Source organism: Pristiophorus japonicus, chromosome 8 (assembly GCF_044704955.1).
Source record: "Pristiophorus japonicus isolate sPriJap1 chromosome 8, sPriJap1.hap1, whole genome shotgun sequence".
Taxonomy (NCBI): Eukaryota; Metazoa; Chordata; class Chondrichthyes; family Pristiophoridae; genus Pristiophorus; species Pristiophorus japonicus.
This window is the reverse complement of record NC_091984.1, coordinates 118,685,927-118,708,435: the sequence shown is the minus strand read 5'-3', so window position 1 is coordinate 118,708,435 and position 22,509 is coordinate 118,685,927. Positions and strand designations below refer to the sequence as shown.

General features: G+C 45.4%; 1 protein-coding gene across 1 annotated transcript; it reads left to right on the top strand.

Moving 5' to 3' along the window:
- Positions 1-4,278: 4,278 nt before the first annotated feature.
- lrrc52 (leucine rich repeat containing 52) lies at positions 4,279-22,504 on the top strand. The gene is made up of 2 exons (XM_070888262.1): positions 4,279-4,849; positions 22,209-22,504. The coding sequence occupies exons 1-2, from the start codon at positions 4,279-4,281 to the stop codon at positions 22,502-22,504; spliced, it is 867 nt and encodes a 288-aa protein (XP_070744363.1).
- Positions 22,505-22,509: the final 5 nt, after the last annotated feature.

The window sequence follows — 22,509 nt, the reverse complement described above, 5'->3', positions numbered from 1 at the left end:
ATGGAAAAGGGAAAGGAACAATCAACCGTAAAAATACTAAACTGGAGAAGGGCTATTTTCAGTGAATTGATCTGGCCCAGGTGGATTGGAATCACAAATTGGTAAGCAAAACAGTAATTGAACAATGGGAGGCCTTCAAAGAGAAGATAGTTTGGGTATGGACTAGACACGTTCCCACAAGAGAGAAAGGAAGGGCATTCGAAGCTAGAGCTCCCTGGATGACTATAGATATAGGCCTAGGTTTCCGCTCGATTGAGCTGGTTTCTCCAGCGCAGTCCTCCCATTATCGGCATAACCAGCGCAAAAAATCGTGGAAAATTAAGTGTAAATAGCGTTTACTGAAAATTGAGTTTCCGTGATCTTTTATGCTAGTTTTAAAAACATCGCCCACAAAACTGGCCACGCCCCCAGGGTGAATTAATCATCATTGTGAGTTTCCATTAATTGTGCTCCTTTGCAGGCCTTCAAGAAGGTTCCAAAAATTAATATGGATCTTTTGGACAGAAGAACACTAATAGGTACCCTTTGAAAAGTTTAGAATTATTTTTTTTTCATTTACAATGGAACTGACTATTGTACCCCAATCTAATAGAAAATAGTTCTGTATATTTAAAAAAAAATAATTTTCAGCAATTTAAAATCGGTTACTCACAGGCGGTGGATTGATACTGTGGTTTAAAAAACTTATTTTTTGTGATAAACACATTTTCAGCTGTATTAATCAAACTGCACCAGGTTACCACCTTAAATACATCAAGGAATATTTTTTAAAGCATAATGTATATATTTTAAAATTACCTTTTAAAATGCTGTTTCATGGTAGATTTCGCATTTGGCGATATGCAAATTAATTTGAGCGGAAACTTGGAAGGGGAGGGTGGGGGAGGGAAAGAACAATTTTAAAACAGAGATAATTTTAGGTGCAATTTGCGCTGGAATCTCTGATTGTGCCCAAAGCACAAATTCTACCTCAACGAGATTAAAATGAAACAGTAAAATAAGGCTTGTGACAGATGTACGGTTCATGATCTAGTAAAGAGCCAAGCTGAATACAGGAAGAGCAGAGGAGATCTATAAAAGGGAATGAGGGTCAATGAGAGAATGTGAGAATAGATTAGTGGCTAACATAAAAGGGAACTCTAAAGTCTTTTATGACCATATAAACAGTAAAAGGGCAGTCAAAGGAAGGGTGGGGATGATTAGGGACCAAAAATGAGATCTTCTTGTGGAGGCAGAGATCGTGGCTGAGGTACTAAATGAGTACTTTGCATCTGTTTTCACTAGAGAAGAGGATGGTGCCAATGCAGCAGTAAAGGAGGAGGTATTAGCAATATTGGATAGGATAAAAATAGATAAAGAGCAAGTATTTGAAAGGTTGGCAGTACTCAAGTCACCTGGTCCAGATGGGACGCATCCAAGGTTACTGAGGGAAGTAAAGGTGGAAATTGTGGAGACACTTGCCACAATCTTCCAATCCGCCTTAGATTATGGGGTCGGTGCCAGAGGACTGGAGCATTGCAAATGCTGCACCTATGTTTAAAAAAGAAGAGAGGCATAAACCTAGCAATTACAAGCCAGTGAGCCTAACCTCGATAATGGGGAAACTTTTAGAGACAATAATCCAGACAAAATGAATTGACACTTGGAAAAGTATGGGTTAATAAATGAAAGTCATCATAGTTTTGGTAAAGGCAAATCGTGTTTGACTAACTTGATTGAGTTCTTTGATGAAGTAATGGTCAGGGTTGATGAGTATATTCTGTTTCATGTTGTGTATTTGGACTTTCATAAGGTGTTTTATAAAGCACCACATAATAGGCTTGTTAGCAAAATTAAAACCCATGGGATTAAAGGGACAGTGGCAGCATGGATATGAAACTGGCTAAGGGACAGAAAGCAGGGAGTAGTTGTGAACGGTTGTTTTTCAGACTGGAGGGAAGTATACAATGGTGTTTCCCAGGGGTCAGTATTAGCACTATTGCTCTTTTGATATATATGAATGACCTGGACTTGGGCTTACGGAGTATCATTTCAATGTTTGCAGAAGACAAAACACTCGGAAATATAGTAAACAATAAAGGGCATAGTCAGACTTCAGGAGGACATAGACTGATAAAATGAGCAGACAAATGGCAGATGAAATTTAACACAGAGAAATGTGAAGTGATAAATTTTGGTTGGAAGAATGAGGAGCGGCAATATACATTAAATGGTACAATTTTAAAGGGATGCAGGAACAGAGAAATCTAGGGAGTATGTAAGTCTTTGAAGGTGGTAGGACAAGTTGAGAAGGCTGTAAAAAAAAGTATATGTGATCTTTGGCTTTATTAACAGAGGCATGGAGTACAAAAGCAAGGACGATATGCTAAACCATTGTTAAACATGGATTAGGCCTCAGTTGGAGTATTGTGTTCAACCCTGTGCACCACACTTTAAGAAGGATATCAAGGCATTCAAAAGGGTGCAGATGAGATTAACTAGAATGGTACGAGAGATGAGGGACTTTAGTTATATGGAGAGACAGGAGAAGCTGGGGTTAGAGCAGAGAAGGTTAAGAGGAGATTTGATGGAGGTGTTCAAAAGCAGCAAAGGTTTTGATAGAGTAGGTAAGGAGAAACTGTTTCTAGTGGCAGAAGGGTTGATAACCAGAGGGCACAGATTTAAGGTGACCGACAAAAGAACCAGAGGCAGCATGTGGAAAAACTTTTTTTACGCAATGAGTGGTTAGGATTTAGAATGCACTGCCTGATGGGGTGATGGATACAGATTCAATAGTAGCCTTCAAAAGGAAATTGGATTAATACTCGAAGGAGAAAAAAACTGCAGGGATATGGGGAAAGAACAGGGGAGTGTGACTGATGGACTGCTCTTCGAAAGAGCCAGCGCTGATTCAATGGCTGACTGGCCTCCTCTGTGCTGTACTATTCTATGATTCTAACTCTGCAAAACTCCTTTTTTGTTGAAATCAAGACTCATTAAACAGTCTCAAACTTGCAAACTGTGAAATCCCGAAACCTCAAAACTGTGAAATTCCTCCGACAATCTTCAGCCATTGAATTCCTGAGTCTGGCATAACATCATCACTACTTCCAGAATGACCTCATCTTTCAACCTTGGAGGCAGGTTGCATTGTGGGCCTTGGCCCTTCAGTTCGTTTTCTTAATTAATACGAAAAGAATCTTCCTTTAATTTGTAATTTTATACGACTACCCTCCACCCCATATACTTCAAACTGCTCAAGATTGAGTTCACTCCATGTCCAGGTTTAAAATTCAACTCTTTCTGAATGACAGTGTGTTAAACCTATATAAGTACTGTGCCTCTTAATGGGAATGATGTAAAAATAAAACAGACACTGGTATTCTGTTCATTGAGGCCAACCAAACAATCCCTTTGGAGCAACTATTCGACCAGTCATGAAGTATGTTCGGCCCTTTCCCACATTACAACAGTGGCTACACTCCAAAAGTACTTAATTGGCTGTAAAGCGCTTTGAGACGTCCGGTGGTCGTGAAAGGCGCTATATAAATGCAAGTTTTTATTTTCTTTGTAGATTTATTCATGATTGATGCAACAGTGCTGCCAGGAAGATAGTTCGGCTCATTCCGCTTGCCTCAAACCATTCAGGAGTCGCCGCCTGCCCTCCAAGAAATGCCTTGCTACAATGCCACGGTCGCCACTCACTGAATGACGCTCTGACTGCTAATTTCGTAAGCGGGAGCATCAGGAGGGCAATACTGCGGCAAAGCAGCTGAAAACGACGTTAGATAAGTAGGGGCGTTTCGACACAGTAGCCGGTTACGCCGAGGCAATTTGTAATGAGGAGGCCTGGTCTGGCGAGCGCTGAAATTAACACGAAACACTTCCCACTTCTGTAAGACTACATTTAGGACGTCACAAATGCGTTGACTGGCAACTGGTGTGACATTGGATCAAGAGGTTGGGTCACAGTTACTGACACATCAGCCAACTCTTCTTAACTTTCAGGCTTATCTCTTCTATCAGGTGAGCCCTCCCGCCAGTATATAGGTGCTGAGCAATTTCGGGTTTCAGTCATGACGAGTTAGTTGTTGCAACGCACTGAAGTCTCCGTCAAATCAAACTTTTAAATACACATATATTATATATATATGCTGTTCTTTAAAAAAAAAACATCCAATGCAATTTTGCACCCCCCAAAAAAAGTTTTGAATTAGCATGGAGTTGCGGTTTGGGTAACATCTCGACATGTTTGTTTGTGGTACAAAGCCCCAAGGGTTGCTTTGGGAATTGCTGTTGATGGGAGTGATGTTGGCTGCTGAATGCCCCCCGAAGTGTATCTGCGAACAACTTAAAGTGAACTGCAGAGACAAAGACCTGAAAATATTTCCAAAAGATCTCCCGCTGAACACCAGGTTACTCGACGTCGCAGGCAACGGCATCAGCGAAATCAATTCCCTCGAACTGAGCCTCCTCAGTGACCTGGTGCACCTGGATTGCAGCAATAATGCAATATCCGAGATTTCAAACCTGGATTTCCTCAGTGTGGTAAAGCTAGTTTACCTGGATCTCAGTCACAACCGCTTGAGCATTATTGATGGGATGACGTTCGAATCTTTGACTAACTTGATCGTGCTGAAGCTGAATGACAACCCGGAGCTAAAGGAAATCGAGAGTGACGCCTTTAAAAAAAACTTGGGGCTTCGGGAAATCAATCTCAGCAACAATGCTTTGTCATATTTAAACACCACCACATTAAAGAAGCTTGAAGGTTTGAAAGTCATATATTTGGCCGGGAATCCCTGGGACTGTCAGTGCACAATTGGACAGCTCAGTGAATGGATATTTGAAAGCAATGATACTTTTCCAGGTGAGTTTCAATGCCCAAACCTATAATAATGTAGTTCTATGTGTGCATGCTATCATTCTGGTAACATTATATGTAATGCGGTGTGCGAATTATAGAAATGTACAGTAGAGAAGGAGGCCATTCGGTCCATTGTGTCTGTGTATCTGCCGAAAAAAGAGCTATCCAGCCGGTAGTCTTGTAGGTTATGACACTTCAAGTCTATATCCAAGTACTTTTTAAATGTGATGAGGGTTTCTGCCTCTACCACCCTTTTCAGGTAGTGAGTTCCAGACCCCCACCACCCTCTGGATGAAAAAAGTTCTCCTCACCTCCCCTCTACCAATTACTTTAAATCAATGCCCCTGGTTATTGACCTCTCTACGAAGGGAGATAGAGTGGATAGGAAGGACCTATCTAGGCCCCTCATTATTTTATACACCTTAATCAAATCTCCCCTCAGACTTCTCTGTTCCAAAGAAAACAACCCCAGCCTATCCAAACTTTCCTCATAGTTAAAATTCTCCAGTCCTGGCAACATCCTTGTAAGTCTGCTTTTTAGCCTCTCTAGTGCAATCACATCTTTCCTGTAATGTGGTGACCAGTATTGTACGCAGTACTCTAGCTGTGGCCTAACTAGTAATTATTCCACTCAGGATTGTATTAGTGGAAATAATGAGTTGTGACTACTTGAATGGAAGAGAAACAAAGTTAGCAGTCAAAAAAATGCCACGGTTTGAATAGCTGGCTCCAGACTCTCCTCTCCTGAAATTGAACTGTCCCGACAGAGAGCAGATGTGAAGCTAATCGATTGGATACCAATGAGCTGAACAGATTTTTATACATGAAATAGACAAAAGAAGAAAAAAAAGTGAATGCTGGAAATACACTACAGTTAAGCCAGCCAATGAAATTGGAAAACAGGTTGAGTCGTTTCTGATGAAGGGTCTCAGACAAAACATTAATCCTTCTTTCTCTTTCAGATGCAGACTGACACATGTGTATTTCCAGCGTTTTCCATTTTTTTGCACACCAGGTTTCGGAGTCGAAGGAATCAACCCTTAAAGGGGATTAAAACTTAATTTTGCATGAAGACAAAGTTTTGAGTTAGCATAGAGTTACGGTTGGGTTAATGTCTCCTCAAATAGGAAGAAAAAAATAGAGGATACGTATGCTGCATGAATGTTGTTGAAATAAGTAAGAATGAACTTGAAAGAGACCCAGCAGTCTGATTAGACCACATGCTAAATATGTCCGATCGATATAGAGCAACAATCGACATTACCGCCCAAACCTGCGACCTTTACCGCCTAGAAGGACAAGGGAATCATACTCCAGGTTCCCCTCCAAGTTACACACCATCCTGACATGGAAATATATCGCCGTTCCTTCATTGTTGCTGGGTCAAAATCCTAGAACTCTCTCCGTAACAGCAATGGGGGAGTACCTTCACCACAAGGACTGCAGCGGTTCAAGGAGGTGGCTCATCACCACCTTCTCAAGGGTAATTGGGGATGAGCAATAAATACTGGCCTTGCCAGCGATGCCCGCATCCCAGGAACTAATAAAAAAAAAGCTAATAGAATGCTGAACGACATGGCCAAAATAATAGAATGTAAGTCAAAGGAGGTACAGTAATGATCAAACTCAGTAGTGCCAATCCCACAGCCTCATAAGTCAGGAGACAAACTCTTAAAAATTGAGATTTGGTATAGAAATCATGAGTTGCTATTTTTTTTCCTCACTGGTCCTCTTGATGACCTCTGCTCCCAGACAGGAAGTATATTCGGTTGTCACTAACCTCTGCCTCTGTCGCTCTTTCTCCTTCATATGCTTTCTCTTGTTTTTGATGTAGGTGCTTTTTTGTTATTTTGCTGTCACCTCCCCACCTGATTACAGGATTCAATTGCAGCGAGCACTTCACCCTTTGCAAGGCCATTAACCACCTTGTAGACCTCACTGCCTCCAACTCTGAACCTTTCACTTCAGTTCAATAAGAATTTCTCCTAGTTATTTCAGAGGTTGCAGCCAAGAGACCTCATTCTAGACCATGTCCATAGACCTGACTGTTATACCGATCATGTCAAAGGATCAATAATTTAGGCTATGATTTTATGGGAGAGCAGAGAGAGAGAGCTGTGTGCCCCTGTGAACCACACAGTAGCAAGCCACGATAAAGCTGTACCATTAAAGGAGTAATTTCAAGGCTATCTCTTCCATTAAAGAGGTGAACGGGTCCATCACATTGCTTTTGTAAAAATAATTGCATTGGTATAAATTAAGTACAGGTTTGTTTTGTGACTGCAGATGATGAAATCCTTGACTTACCTTCTGAATCCAGAAATGTTTAAATCTTGGAAAAAAATATGCTGATTAAAAATATGAATGGCATATTTTTTCACACATGCACAAATAGGCATTTATTAAAAAATCCAGAGATTTAGGCATTCCAACGCGGGATCACAAGTGAAGCTCGATTTCACTCCATAATCGCGTCCCAAACCGCAAGAGTTGGCAATACTGCAAACTGCATAGTGAGTAGCTTGTACCCTGCAACCAAGGAATAAGAGACACATTCAAATACTGGGGGCAGCGTGGAGAAAGCCACCAGGTTAATCCCCAGTGTCAGGGCTCTGAAATATGAGGAGAGACTGAGGTGTTCCATCTTGGAAGGAAGGCTTATGAGGGATGATCTTATAGATTTAGATAAGGGTATAGGAAAAAAATATTAAATTTTGGGTCACGGGTTCCAAACTAGCCAAAGGTAATATTAGGACTGATATCAGAAAATTATTCAGAGCGTCAAGAGTGACCAATGTGGGGAATAAACATCCAGATAGAGCAGTGGAGGCAAAACTTTTGCGATCCTGTGAGAAACAATTGGATGCTGCAATGCATTAGGATGAATTACGACAAGCAGCGTTCCTCATCTGTAGTTATCTCGTGATCATGTGATCATGTCTTTCCGTGATACAAAGGCCCAGGGATTGCTTTGGGAATTGTTGTTAACTGGGTTGATGCTAGCTGCTGAGTGTCCTCCTAAATGTACCTGAGATCAGGGCTGGCCCATTGTAACAAAACTGTTAAAGCAAAAAGCTTTCCATTTCTAAATGTGTTGCTATCTCATTCCATCTTATAAAAAGCTGCAGTGAATTGACCCATCAATTACAAATACAATTGGTTGCTAGATTTTGATAACCTTCTGTATCATTTAAGTATCAGCAAGCACTAAGAATGTTATCACATTGTTGGAATTTTGGGCACATTGAGCTGGATTTTGTGGTCGGCAGCGTACATCCGGCTAGAATGCGAACTTAGCTGACGGGGACCCTCCTTTGTGAACTTGCTGCTTGACGCTGCATACTCGAGGGCAGCGGAATGGCCCACAGCTCCCAGGGTGCAGCTTGGAGGTGTACCCGGGATCACGAGGGCAGGTGCTTCAATCAGGAAGCAGAGGTCTCCCAGTGAAAATTGATCTTTGAAGCATTTATATTTGGAGAATAAACATTGGAAAAAACTTCGGATAGACATAGCTCCGATTTTACTTTCAATTAAAGCAAGGACATTCCGATTTTTAAGCCTTCATCCAAAGTGCGTTTTACACATTGCCTCTTGTCTGATGAATTGATGGCACAAGAGTAAATACCAGGATAAGATCAAGCATTTGATAAAATATGAAGATGTGCAATTTTAATAAAGTGTAGTTGAATACTTGATTCTGTGTGTATGCCTGTCAATGTGTGCTATTCCACATTTTCTCCGGGTGCAGTCCCAACTGAGACACTCAGGTTTTACAGCATTCCTGGATGTCATCTAATTGGGGGGAAAAAAGCATCCAATACAGTAATAAAGCACCAGATGAAGATCTTTTATACCCCTTACACTGTGGAAACAGGCCTTGCTTGCGCCTGTTTCCATCAGCCGTAAAATTTTCGTACGTAATTGCTGGGCAGTTAGTGGGCAATTAACCCAACTTTGCGCCAGCAATGAGGTTTTCAATGTCGATGCGGTATTGGTGCGGATGATCAGTCAAGTCGGAACTTGATAGATCGTAAGTTCAGGATTTAGCGCATGTGCAAGCACATACGGAAATCCCAAACTTGCTGCCCATTTCAAAGGCAACATGACAGCTTATTCTCGGGGCACGCCGTTATACCCACTGCAAATTCTTGCCCAATAGTTTTTTTAAAAGTCAATTCAAACCTGTATGAGTTTTAAACATCACTTCAGTTTCGTGGATAAACCTTTAACTATTCTGATTCCTTTTTAAAATGGGCTTAATTTTTAATTTTGTAATATTCTTGGTTAATTAAAGAAAAACAAGCAACCCATGTAAGGAATCTTAAAACGTGTATAAAATTCTGTTCCTGATTTTAAAAGGAAAGTCCAAATTCCTTATCCACCAGCGACATTGTAGAGCGCAGAGTGTAGCATATCCCTGTCATCGTGCCTCCTTTCATCTCTCCTCTTGGATACTCTGCCCTCTCAAATCCCACCCCAATCCTTCATTACTCTTTGACCTTCCTACTCTCTTGCCACCCTTCCAGACTTGGCTCCATTTAAATAAACCTACAGTTTCCCTCTGTGCCTCTTTTGCCATCTTCTGAAGGGCCCACCGTGGCACTTGTCGCTGCCTCCTTACGAGCAGCTACCCCAACTGTCCCATCCTACTCTTTCAACAACCTTCCCATCCAGCGTGCCCACTGGGGGCTAGTCTTGCCAATCTGCTCCCTGTCCAACTCATCCCTCCCAGCGCTGACCCTGTTGATGCTGGCAGTGGATCAGCCATCACCGACCCTCTCTGCATATCCCTGCAGAATGTCTGTTCACTTGCGAACAAAGCCCTTCCCATCCATGAGCTTATTGTGAATGATGGCATCGACATCATGGCCCTGATTGAGCGGTGATGACAGCTTACCCTTTATTGAAACCTCCCTGCCTGGCTATACCTTCCACCACTTGCCCCGCTCAGACAGCCGTGGTGGCGATGTGGCTCTCATCAACAAATCACACCTTGGTCTGTCTCCCTACTCCTCCGGCACTTTCTCCTCCTTTTGAACATCTTATTCCACCCCTCTCACCTCTCATTTAAAATTCTCATTCTCCACTGTCCACCCAAGTACCATAAAAATGTAATTACCGAGATACCTTCACTGCTTCCCTCTCTCAGCCTCTGCACCGAGCAACTTCACATCCTCGGTGATTTCAACCTCCATCTAAATTCATCTTGTGCTCTCTCATCTCCTGAGTTAGCTAGCCTCCTATTCTCCCTTAATCTCTCTCCTATGTAAACTTCCCAACCCACATTCATAACCACCCCTCGACCTTGCCATCTCTTGTGGCCTCGCTACTCCCATCGTGTCAATTGCAAATCTGCAACTGGAAGGCCTTTGACTACACCACTTCTCCCAGTCATTGGGGGCTCTACTTGCAGCTCCCCCCCCCCCGTGCACTGCAGCATGATAAGGAGATGGAGCAGAGGTAGCAAAGACAAGCTGCTCGCAGAGACAGGAGGAAGAGGGGGAGGAGGACTCTCAGCTCTCAGCAGGAGTCCTTACCCACCTAGGGTCTTCAAGGAGCACTTCTACCTGCACCGAAGCCAGGAGCAGTGTATTGGGAGGCTCCGCTTCACCAAGGAGGTGGTCACCGAACTCTTACCGCTTGGATCCAGACCTGTCATCTCAGAGCAGGGCAACGACGGCTCTGCCAGTGGTCTTTGAGGTGACCATGGTCCTGAATTTTTTTGCTATGGATCCTTCCGGGCTGGAACACTGACATAGCAAATATTTCATAGTTTGCCATCCATCGCTGCATCCAGGAGGTCACAGAGGCTCTGTATTCCAGCGGAAGGGACTTCCTTGTCTTTTTAAATAGAGAGAAGCATGTGGAGCACGCCAGGCTTTGCCAGGATATCGGGTTTCCCCATGCTGCAGGATGCCATCGAATGCACACACATGGCTTTGCGGGCACTGCATATCAATGCTGAGAATACCGTAACCGCAAAGTCTACCACTCTCTTAATGTGCAGTTGGTGTGCGACCATGCCCAGCATGTCATGATTGTGAATGCCCAATGTCCTGGCAGCAGCCAATGTGCCTTCATCCTGCACCAGGCATTGTGTCAGAAATGTTCCAGTCACCACGTTGAGCTTGAGGGTGGCTGCTAGGTGACAAGATCGCTCCGCTCTACTCCTGGCTGATGACTCCCCTCCGCAACCTCGCCACTCGTGGCCACATTCATATAATGACAGCCGTGCTGCCGTGAGAAACCTCATCGAGTTCAAGCAAAGGTTTTGCTGCCTTGACTGTTCGGGAGGAACTCACCGGTGTGTTGTTCCAATTTGTGGTGGTCTGCTACATCCTCCACAACTTGACCATCATGAGGGCGCCACCACGGATTCCATGACCACCTCAAGAGGAGCAGGAGAATACGGACTAGGAAGAGGAGGAGAAGGGAGGGAGGAGACAGCCTGCAAATCCCCGTTCTAGATGGGTTGTCCATGAACACATCATCAGATTCCGGTTCCTGTGAATGAAAACCCAGATCCCTATTGCTCAACACTTCCCCACCCTACCAGGCCTCTGTCACTGTGTCTTCTTGGCCACAATGATGAAATGAAAGTCACCACAAAACAAACATTCCTCACATGATTTATAAATGATTAGTTGAAATTGTAATGTAATATTCGAATTAATCACCTTTGTGCATTCCCTTAGTGTCTGTCTTTCGTGTTCTTTGCTTATTCTAATGCTCCTATGCAGTGCTACCCCAGTGGCTGCAGCATGGCTGGTGGAAGGCTGCTGACTTTCCATGGGGGACACTGCAGATGGCCTTCCAGGATGACCTGGAGCAGCTCTGGGCCTACAAGGCCTGGCTGTAGACTGCAGCACCTCAGCATGGGAAGCAGCAGTAAGAGCTGGCTGGCTGAGTGGCAGTAGCAATGTTGTCATCCTGGGAGAGGACAGCAGGTTCTTGCTCCACAGACCCACTGCCACTCCCCCGGGGCAGTGCCTCAGTATTCCTAGCCATCTGTTGGAGGACAGAGTGCTGGATTGTTGTGATGCCTTGCAAGCCCCTTTCCACACTCGTAAACCCAGCCATGATGGCAGCAGTCTGCGCTTGCATGACAGAAGTCTGAGCTTCCACTGCAGCACCCAGACGTTGCGTTGCTTCCACTTGTGCTGTAATGTAAGGTGTAACATCGCCTATCACACCCAGCATCATGGTTTGGTCTACAAGTGCTCTAACGGTATTGCCAATCACTTCCATCCTGGAAATCATGGACTCCAGATTCCATGCAAAGCCCTGTGCAATGTTGGAGCCGGAATCCTCCATGCTCCTTGATAGTGATGAGGCTCTCTGGCAGACCTGCCATTACACCTAACATTTCTCTGTGCATTCCCATCACTCTTCTGAAGGTTGTCCCATCGAAGTCCTCATCTGAGTCCTATGCAGCAGAAAATATGTGCGAACCCACCCTCCGGGGCGCTGGCACCTGCGCTACCCTTTCCCCCTGTCCTGGCTGCAGCCCACTTGTGCCTGGTGACCCACCACGTGCAGATCCCACCTCTAGACTACCCACTAAAGTTCGCACAGCCATTTTCTGAGCTGGAGCCTGAGAGTGTCAGATCGAGTGACAGTGTCTGTTCTTCTCTCTCTCTCTCTCCTCCTCTTCTTCTTCCTGCACAGGATGGGTTGGTGGCAGTTCTTGGGTAACCAAAAGGAGAAAGGCACAAGGGTCGGATTGTGGTGAGGGGAGGGTGAGGAAAGCAAGATGTGCAGCTTGTGAGAAGAAATTGTGCGATGAGCGGAAAGTGGGAAGTGAGAAGAAGGATTAGGTATGAAAATACGGTCATCAGCAATGCTTTCAGTCTCACCGGTCACCACAGCATCGGTGATGGCCCTTCCAATTATCTCCAGCTCCGTCTTCTCTGGCTGGGTCAGGCTCTGCAGCCGTGCTTTCTCCCTGACTGCTTTCTCCTGCTTGCACTGCTTGTGAGCCACTTTGGCCTGTAAGAGAAAGGGAAGTGTGTCAGTGAGTGTGGTGCAATTTGTTTGGGTGATGTGCCTATCATGGTTGAATAGCTGGCATTGTGTGTGATGTGAGTGTGAGGCTTGCAGCATTCATAAGTGTGTGAGGCTGAAGTGAAGAAATGATTCGTGATTGCTAGAGATTGTTGATAGGTAAGTGATGGGAGTGTGGTGCATTGAGCAGTGTGTGAGGTTAATGGTGCAGATGGTGGGATATGGCATTTGAAAATGCGTTCACTCACCTTGACCACTTGTGTGAGGTCAATAAACTACTTCCGGCACTGGATCCATGTCCTGGGGGACATACTGACAGCTTCAGCGATCTCCTCCCACTGCCTTTAAACAGTGTGTCTGCAAGGCCTCCTGCTCCCCCGCCTCCCTGGGTGGGTAGAGGACCTGTCTCCTCCTGTAGATCCCCTACACCAAGGCCTGCTCCAGTGCTGAATTGGAGAACTAAGGTACCCTTTATCTGCCCTGTTGAGACATTACTAAGTTGCAGCTGCAGTCACAACGAGGTACTTCTCTCACAAAGCACCTCCCCTTTAAGAAGTGCAGATTGCCTTTCACTCTGCAGGCAACCTTTAAATAGAGAACAGACTCCACATGATATTGGGCCCCCTATTGAGTGCTGAGCCAACCAGCAGTGGATTTAGTGCTGGGCTCAGCGCTGCTATGTTAATGAGTGCTGCCTGCGGTCCTTTCAGTGGGTGTAGGCAGATGGCATATCGCAATCTCCTCACCCGTTTTAAGGCCCTATCCAATTTAGCCCCCATTAAATTGACAATATTGTGTTACTTACTGGATACTGAGATGAGGCGAATCCAAGTGCCATACACATTTAACATAGTGTAATTCAAGAATATGTTTCACTTTTAGGAAAATCTCGATTGTTTGTGTTTGACTTGAGCAGAGCTGTTTTCCTGTTACTGGAGGTAGAAATAGAAGACTGTGATGCAGACTTGCTAAAGTACCAATCACACATTTTGCTTGAAGAATGTAGCCTATGTTGATATTTTAAAGAAAGACCCAGCTTCACATACTGAATTGGAATGAAATTGTAAGCTGTGTGACTCTTGCTTGCCGATTTTCAAACTGTGCTGTGTGGTGGACCTGTGCCAATACTGACACACTGCTGCCACTCCTTGTTGTAACTTCCCCAAAGTACGAGCTACCCAAAGGAAACCAGTGCTGCTTGCTCGTGAAAAAAGGATTTCTGCCTACATAAGTAACAGGGCAGCATGTCAACAAATAACAGGATAATACCGAACAAAATATCGAATTCTGTTCAGAATGTGCCATTTGCCCAGCCCCAGGTGGGCAGAAAACTAGGTCTATTTTGAAAACTTTTACTGATCAGAAATGTGAATCCTATTTTTTCCTCAGTGTTGATTGTGCTGGTGATATAATTAAAGGACGCGTTTATTTGCACTAATAAAATGGTCGCTAATGAAAAGCGAAGTCGTACACTGACCCAGAACGACGCACTCAAAAGTCCCAACTGAAGAACAGAGATTGGGTCAGAGTTAAATGCCCAAACCTGAGTCAAAAGCTCGCATCTTCACTTTCATCTCAAACAGATCATCTGAAAGTTCAGTCCTCACACTGACGAGCTCAATGTTGGAACACTCGTAGACTGATCCAACTCACAGGCCAACAGACCAGCAGGATGGAACAGAGGCACCATTCTGTTTCCCAACCGAAAACCTCGATCAAACACCGCAAGCTCCACGCCGGTCTCAGCGTATCAGAACACGACCTGGCTATCTCAGGGCGTTAGGACCCCGCGGGAGATATTCACAGTTGCTGTAAACAAGCTAGTTCAGGCTGGCTTGGAGACACCATTTTGGGTTCTTGGATAAGGCACAGAGTTTAAGTTACTTTTCTCCTGGCTCAGTTTGTCAGTTATTTACGCGTCTCTGATTGTCGCTCCATTGTCACATGATCCAATGCTGATTGGTCCCCTTGGAGGATGAGCCACACCCTAAAGTTTCTCTGGAATGTGTAAATGGAACTGTCCAGCCCAAATCCTGACTGACTTTGCAAATTGTAATTCAATTCATTCTGACTTCAGAAGCCAGAGAGGATAGATCTCAAAAACCCAGCAGAAACCACCAAATTCCAGCTGAAGTCCCTTACACCCCCGCCCCCTCCCCCCCGCTGCCATCATAGATGGTGTATTGTGTGTGTGTGTGGGTCACGGATTGTGAACAAGATTATTGGGTATGAAGTGAATCATGACAGTGTCGTGACTTCTGGATTTCATCTGCTCCAACGATGACCCGGACACACTGTGTTTTCCAAGAAATGTGATCCGTCTTCCCAGAGTTCTCTCACTTCCATCTCTCTTCCCTCGCCCCCGTGTGTCTCTCTCTTCCCCACTGGACTCTGTCTCTGTCTCTGTCTGTCTCTCTCTTCCCCACCCCCCCCACCGGGTCTCTCTCTTTCTCTCTTCTCCCCCCCCCCCCCCACCCCTCGTGTGTGTGTGTGTGTGTGTGTGTGTGTGTGTGTCTTTCCCTCATCCCCTTTTGTCTCCTCCCCCTCGGGGTCTCTCTCTCTCTCTCTCTCCCTCTCTCTCCCTCTCTCCCTCATGTGTCTCTTTCCCCCCGTGTGTCTCTCTCTTCTCCACCCCCCGTGTGTCTCTCTCCCTGCCGCCCCTCTCTCCCCTGATTGATTCAATGTCTTCGAATGAGGAACCTCAGAGCACGTAGGATGATGGGCAGAAGGCCTTACCACGTCGGGTATATAGAGACAGGTGTTTATACCTGAACCTGAGTGATGCAGACTGTGAGAAGGCTGCATTTATGCAAATAAGTTGTAACCGAGATCTGTGAGTTAGTAAAAGGAGACCTGCACCCAAGAAGCGTCAGGAGGATTGCTTTGTCAGTTAAGTAAAGGTTATAGCTGCACTTTCATTCTATGCATCTGGATCATTCCAGGCCACAACTGGGGATGTGTGCACCATTTCTCAACATGCAGCACATATCTGCATTCGGCAGGTGACTGCTGCACTCTATATCTGGAGGAATGACTGCCTGGGCAGTCATGAGGAACTTTATGTAATGTGTGAAAGAGCTATGGGCTTCTCCAGGATTGCTGGATTCCCAAAGGTACAGGGCTGCATTGATTGTATCCACATCGCCTTGTGAGCACCTTTTTAGAAGATTCCGAGATGCATAGGAACAGAAAAGGCTTCCACTTCATTAATGTGCAGCTCGTGTGTGACGACATGCATTGCATCATGTCAGTTGATGCAAGATACCCTGGGAGCACCTATGAAGCATTCATCCAATGCGAGAGCACTATATCTGCCATGTTTCAGTAGCAGCCAGAAGGGCAGAGCTGGCTGCTGGGAGACAAAGGGTACGGCCTCGCCACCTGGCTCATGACGCCCCTACGCATAACCCGGACGGATGCTGACCAGGAATACATGTCGCACATTGTGATGCACAGCATAATAGAGAAGACCATTGGCATCTTGAAGCAGCGTTTCCAATGCCTGGACCATTCTGGAGGCTACTTGCAATACTATTCTGAGATTGTCGGTCAGTTCACTGTTATGTCCTGCATGCTGCACAACTTAGCCATCATGAGGCAGCAGCAGCTGCTAATAAATGACGAGGAGGAAGAGAAGGACGAGGAAGCCATGCAACTACCTGAACCCGGAGCACGACGGCAGAGGAGGGCGGGCCATCGTGCCCCTTTAACGATTGCTCGAGCCTTGTGCCAGCTGCTCATCCATGAACGCATTGCTGCCTGAAGGCTCAGCGGTAACTATTCCACATGGACCATGTTTACTGTTTGGACCTGTTCCGTACTGTGTTGTGTTAATGGAAATGATTCTTCTTTACTTCAAAATGTTGTGTTAATAATGGAACAACAATGGAAATGATTCAGTTTTAATTTAAAATATATTTTATTCAAAAGTTTAACAAACACTTGTTTGTACTTAACTTTAATACAAGAATATTTTTTTTATCAAACTTAGAAGTTAAGATCACTTAAAAAAATTTAAAATCAATGACAAACTTTTAAACTTGTAAATTTGCGTAACTTACAAAAAACTTTTAATTTGAGAATGGTTACAACAGTAACAACAATAACAACAGCAGCAGCAAAGAAAGGCTGCACCCATCTCTCCTCCACCTTATTCTAAGACTGCCCGCTGTGCTTAGTCTTGGTGACTTCACCCCTGCCCGCAGGTGGTGGTGCAACGTTTCTTGGGTTATTCTTTCGAACATCTCGGGTAATGCGCACTTCTTGATTTGGGAGGTGGTGGGGGGGGGGGGGGGCGGCGCCAGACGGTAATGTGGAAGGCCCGGCTTGGGCCTCTTCAGAGACTGGTCTGGGGATTGGAGTGGGAGTGGCAGTTGATTCTGTCAATGGGCGAGGGGTCTGGGCGTGTTCCCATATTGCAGCAGCTAACTCTGACATTCCCTCCCTCATGTGCCCTGACAGTGTCTTAACTACCTCCAACACTCCCTCATGTTCGCTGGCTGTCTCAGCTGCCTGCGATATTCCCCCCGAGCTGTCGAGCTCTCCTTCCCCTTCTCACCCTAGGTGTGGCTTGCTGCATCCCACTGGGACCCGCAGCCTTGGATGGTGGGACCCTGGGTGTGCCTTGCTGCACCCCACTGGAATCCCCAGCCTCAGACGGTGGGAAACCATGGAATCTCCCACCAATACTCGAACCACTCAGGAGAAATCCTGGCACCTCAATGGGCGGCTCTTGCATCTCTTCCAGAGTGAGTACAACAGTGTGGGCTTCATCCATCACCTTCCCCTGCCCCTCCCCGTCCCCCTATGCTCATGGTCTGGAAGGTAGGATTGAAAGATTTTCTCCTTTTTCAGGCTCGTCCTCATCTGAATCTTTTGCATCAGCTTCAGCCTCGTCAGGGTTGGCCTCAAGTTCTGTAAAATGTAACAGAACAGACAAATGGTTAGCATCAGAGGAGGGGGCAGGGCAGATGGCATGAGTAGGCTCACACAGCACAGGCAGCAGGCTCATTTGAAGAACCACTATGAATGATACCATATTGCATCAACCGAAGCATAGCTGACGGAGACATCCCCATGAATCGCGCAGTACTTAACATTTAGCAAAGCCAGACTGTGGAATTTGCAGGACTTACCCTCTCCCTCGAGTGTGGGCCCAGCTTGTGCAGTGGTGGTTGCTTTTCTCCAGGGAGGACCCATCAAAGCAGCGACCCTGTCTCCCAAGGGTGTCAGTGGGTACAGATCTGCCAGGCCTCCTCCTGTTCGAGTTCTTTCCCTTTTGTTGTGTGCCACCTTTTATCTGCAAAGATGAAAATATAACTTCTTAGAGAGGGTGTCTTTCTGCTGGGTGGGACATATACAGATGGTCACATTTACAATTGCAATTCCAGTGAATAAATGAAAATATTACTTACACTAACTACTTGACCAAGGTCCTGCCACTTTTTGCACTGGCCTTCAGTCCTCGGGGTGGTCACCATTGCATAGTAATCTTCTGCAGTAATTGGCACCAGCGTTTCTTCATTTCTTTTGGTGAAACTTTTATGTGACCTCTGTTGGTGTCCAGCTTGTGCCATCTGGCCTCAATTACAGTAACTAGTGCCTCCACTTCGTCCTGTGAGAAATTATTGGTCCTTGAGCCGTGTTGCATCTTGTATTGCAGCTCCGATTTTTCCACTGAGAATTAAAGTTCTCGCACACAAATGGCTCAATAAAAATGGCTGAATGCAGACCGTGAGCTGTACTGGGCATGCATGCCCATAGCGGTCACATCAAAAACATCCTTTTTTTTGCGCGCATGTGAAGGAGGGAGGGGGGGGGAGGATGCATCGTTTTTTTCAGCGCAGACATTAGGCTCCACCCCCCGAAACTAAAGGACAGGCTGTGCAGCACCAATTTCAAAAAATAGAACGGGGAAACTTGCTAATTATTTTTGAGGGGCCAAAAAAAATGGCGTAACTCTTGCAATATGCCAAAAAGTGGGGAAATTTGAGCCCTACGTCATTAATATATATGAAGAAAAGCAGTGGTCCTAGTACCAACCCCTGGGGAACACCACTATGTACTTCCTCTAGACCGATAAATAACTGTTCACCACTACTCTCTGTTTCCTGTCACTTAGTCAATTTCGTATCCTTGCTGCCACTGTCCCTTTTAATCCATGCTGGCAAGCCTATTATGTGGCAGTTTATCATTCGTCTTTTGAAAGTCTAGGTACACCACATCATCCGTATTGCCCTCATCAACCCTCTCTGATACCTCATCAAAAAATCAATCAAGTTAGTTAAGCATGATTTGCCTTTATAAAATCCGTGCTGGCTTTCCTTAATTAATCCATACTTGCCTAAGTGACAATTTTCTCCTGGATTATCATTTCTAAGGGCTTCCACATTACATATATAGCATTGTTTAATAAGAGAGAAAGGGATAGACTGAGTAATTACAGGCCAGTCAGCCTAACCTCAATGGTGGAAAAATAATTGGAAAAATTCCTGAGGGACAGGATAAATCCCTTCAATTCGAAAGACATGGATTAATCAAGAACAGTCAGCATGGATTTGTTAAGGGAAGGTCATGTCTGACTAACTTGATTGAATTTTTTCAGGAGGTAACAAGGAGGGTCTATGAGGGTAGTGCGCTTGATGTAGTGTATATGGATTTTAGCAAGGCTTTTGATAAGTTCCCATATGGCAGACTAGTCACGAAAGTAAAAGCCCATGGGATCCAAGGCAAAGTGGTAAGTTGGATCCAAAATAAGCTCAGAGGCAGGAAGCAAAGGGTAATGGTAGATGGGTGTTTTTGTGTTTGGAAGGCTGTTTCCACAGGGCTAAATACTAGGTCTCTTGTTTTTTTGTGGTATATATCAATGATTTGGACTTGAATATAGGGGCTATGACTAAGAAGTTTGCAGATGATACAAAAATTGACCATGTGGTTGATAATGAAGAAGAAAGCTGTAGACTGCAGGAAGATATCAATGGACTGGTCAGGTGGGCAGAACAGGGGCAAATGGAATTCAATCCAGAGAAGTGTGATGAAATGCACTAGGGGAGGGCTAACAAGGCAAGGGGATATGCAAGAAATAACAGGACACTGAGAAGTGTAAAGGAACAGACGGATCTTGGGCTGCATGTTCCCGGATCCCTAAAGGTAGATAAGGTGGTTAAGAAGGAATATGGGATACTTGCCCTCATTAGCCAAGACATAGAATATAAGAGCAGGGAGGTTATACTTGAACTGTATAAAACACTAGATAGACCACAGCTAGAGTAGTGCGTGCAATTCTGGTCACCACATTACAGGAAAGTTGTGCTGGCACTAGAGAGGATACAGAGGAGATTTACGAGGATGTTGCCTGGACTGGAGAATTATAGGTATGAGGAAACAATGGATGGGCTGGTGTTATTTTCTTTGGAACTGAGGAGGCTAAGGGGAGACCTATTTGAAGTGCATAAAATCATGGAGGGTCTAGATAGAGTGAATAGGCCCTTGGCAGATGGGCCAGTAACCAGGGGGCATAGATTTAAAGTAAGTGGTTGAAGGTTTAGATGGGATTTGAGGAGAAATATTTTCACCAGATGGTGGCGGGGGTCTGGAACTCATTGCCTGAAAGGATGGCAGAGGCAGAACCCTCATAGCATTTAACAAGTACTTGGATGTGCACTTGAAGTGCTGTAACCTACAAGACTACGGACCAAGAGCTGGAAAGTGGGATTAGGCTGGATAGCTCTTTATTGGCCGGCGCGGACATGATGGGCCGAAATGTCCTCCTTCTGTACTGCAATTTTTATGATTCTATGATTCTATGAACCAGCACAAAGTTAAGTCATCTCCTGCATTATATATATATCGATTAATCTCCCCAGGTGAGCTGATGCATTCACCACCAGTTAGTGATCCCTTGAAAGCACTGCAAATGGCGACAGTCTAACAACAGCCAAATATGAGAGCACAGATGGATATTAAATGACGATAAAATCAAATTGACCATAAACACAATATGCAAAACAATTGACCCAAAACTTCATCAGAACATGGCAAACCTGCCATGATCAGCACAGGCATTGTATTAGTGGGTTTAGGAATGGCAACTGCTCTCCCAGTGTCAGTATGTCACTGGGAGCTAGTTAGGTCACAGTTAATTTTTCCATGGTGAGGGGAGCCGGAGGAACTGATTGGTCAACTCTCTGTAGTATGGGAAATTTGAACCATCCGATGGAACTGCTACCAGAGTCCTGACATGTGGGCACCTTAATTTTTTTTTTTTTTTTTACTCCTCTGAAAATATTTGAGTTTTATTTGCCCATCATTTTCACTGATACTGACTGGTTGGGAGCAGAGAGAGAGAGAGCCTGGTTGTGGGGGGTGGGGGGTGGGAGAGGGGGGAGAGAGACCTTGGTTGGGGAGGGGGGGGCGGAGGGGAGAGAGAGCCTGGTTTGGGGGGGGGGCGGAGGGGGGAGAGAGCCTGGTTGGCGGGGAGGGGAGAGAGCCTGATTTGGGGGGGGGGGAGAGGAGGGGGGAGAGCCTGATTTGGGGTGGGGGGGAGGAGGGGGAGAGAGCCTGGTTGGGGGGGGGGGAGGAGGAGGAGAGAGCCTGGTTGGGGTGGGGGGGAGGAAGGGGAGAGAGCCTGGTTTGAGGGGGAGAGAGCCTGGTTGGGGGGGGGGAGGAGGGGGAGAGAGCCTTGTTGGGGGGGGGGGGTGGAAGGAGGGGGAGAGAGCCTGGTTGGGGGGAGGAGGGGGAGAGAGAGCCTGGTTGGGGGGAGGAGGGGGAGAGAGAGCCTGGTTGGGGGGAGGAGGGAGAGAGAGAGCCTGGTTAGGGGGAGGAGGGGGAGAGAGAGCCTGGTTGGGGGGGAGGAGGGGGACAGAGAGCCTGGTTGGGGGGAGGAGGGGGAGAGAGAGCCTGGTTGGGGAGGGAGAGTGAGAGAGAGCCTGGTTGGGAGCGGGGGGGGAATGGGAGAGAGAGCCTGGTTGGGGGGGGAGGGGGGGAAGGGAGAGAGAGAGCCTAGTTGTTGGGGGGGGGGGGTGGTGGGGGGTGGAGAGAGAGACATCCATAAATAAGACGTGGTGTCCAGTATTTCCACCCATAGGCACACAAGTAACACTGCAGGGCCAAGTCATCTCAGCATTCAGTGGAAAAGATAACTTTAATGGGTTTTCATCAGAGATGGTTTAAAAATAATGGTTAAATAGACTTGCTTCTTTCAAAGACAGTTAACACAATAAAACACATGAGTATACAATGTTAAGTTCTATGTATGGCTGTGTGTATACTTTTTTATTTGTCTGTATTCTTGGTTGTGTTTCAATGTCATTCTAATAACAAATAAATAAAGGGAAATTATTTGCTTTTGATTTAACAGATGCTGATAAGGCTATCTGTACTATGCCAAAATCATTGGCTGGAATCCCTGTCGACAAAGCTTTATTCAAGCTATTCAAGATTTGTCTCACACCCCTGGATTTCTACGACTATTTATTTTTCGTAATAGTTGGTTTTACAATATTTATCAGCGGTGTCATTGTTGCCTCGATTGCAGGTATAGTCATGGTCTACTTTGAACGTAAAAAGAAGTTTACAGAAGACGAAGATGAGATGGAAATGACACAGTTTCAATCCATGAGGGCTAACATGAGATTTATGAACATCAGCACATAATAGAC

What these genes read in the sequence shown, in the direction of transcription:
- lrrc52 (XM_070888262.1), top strand. Translation starts at nt 4,279, where the DNA reads ATGGGAGTGATGTTGGCTGCTGAATGCCCCCCGAAGTGTATCTGCGAA. An exon ending in AAGCAATGATACTTTTCCAG is followed by an intron (nt 4,850 to 22,208) that starts GTGAGTTTCAAT and finishes TTGATTTAACAG; the next exon opens with ATGCTGATAAGGCTATCTGT.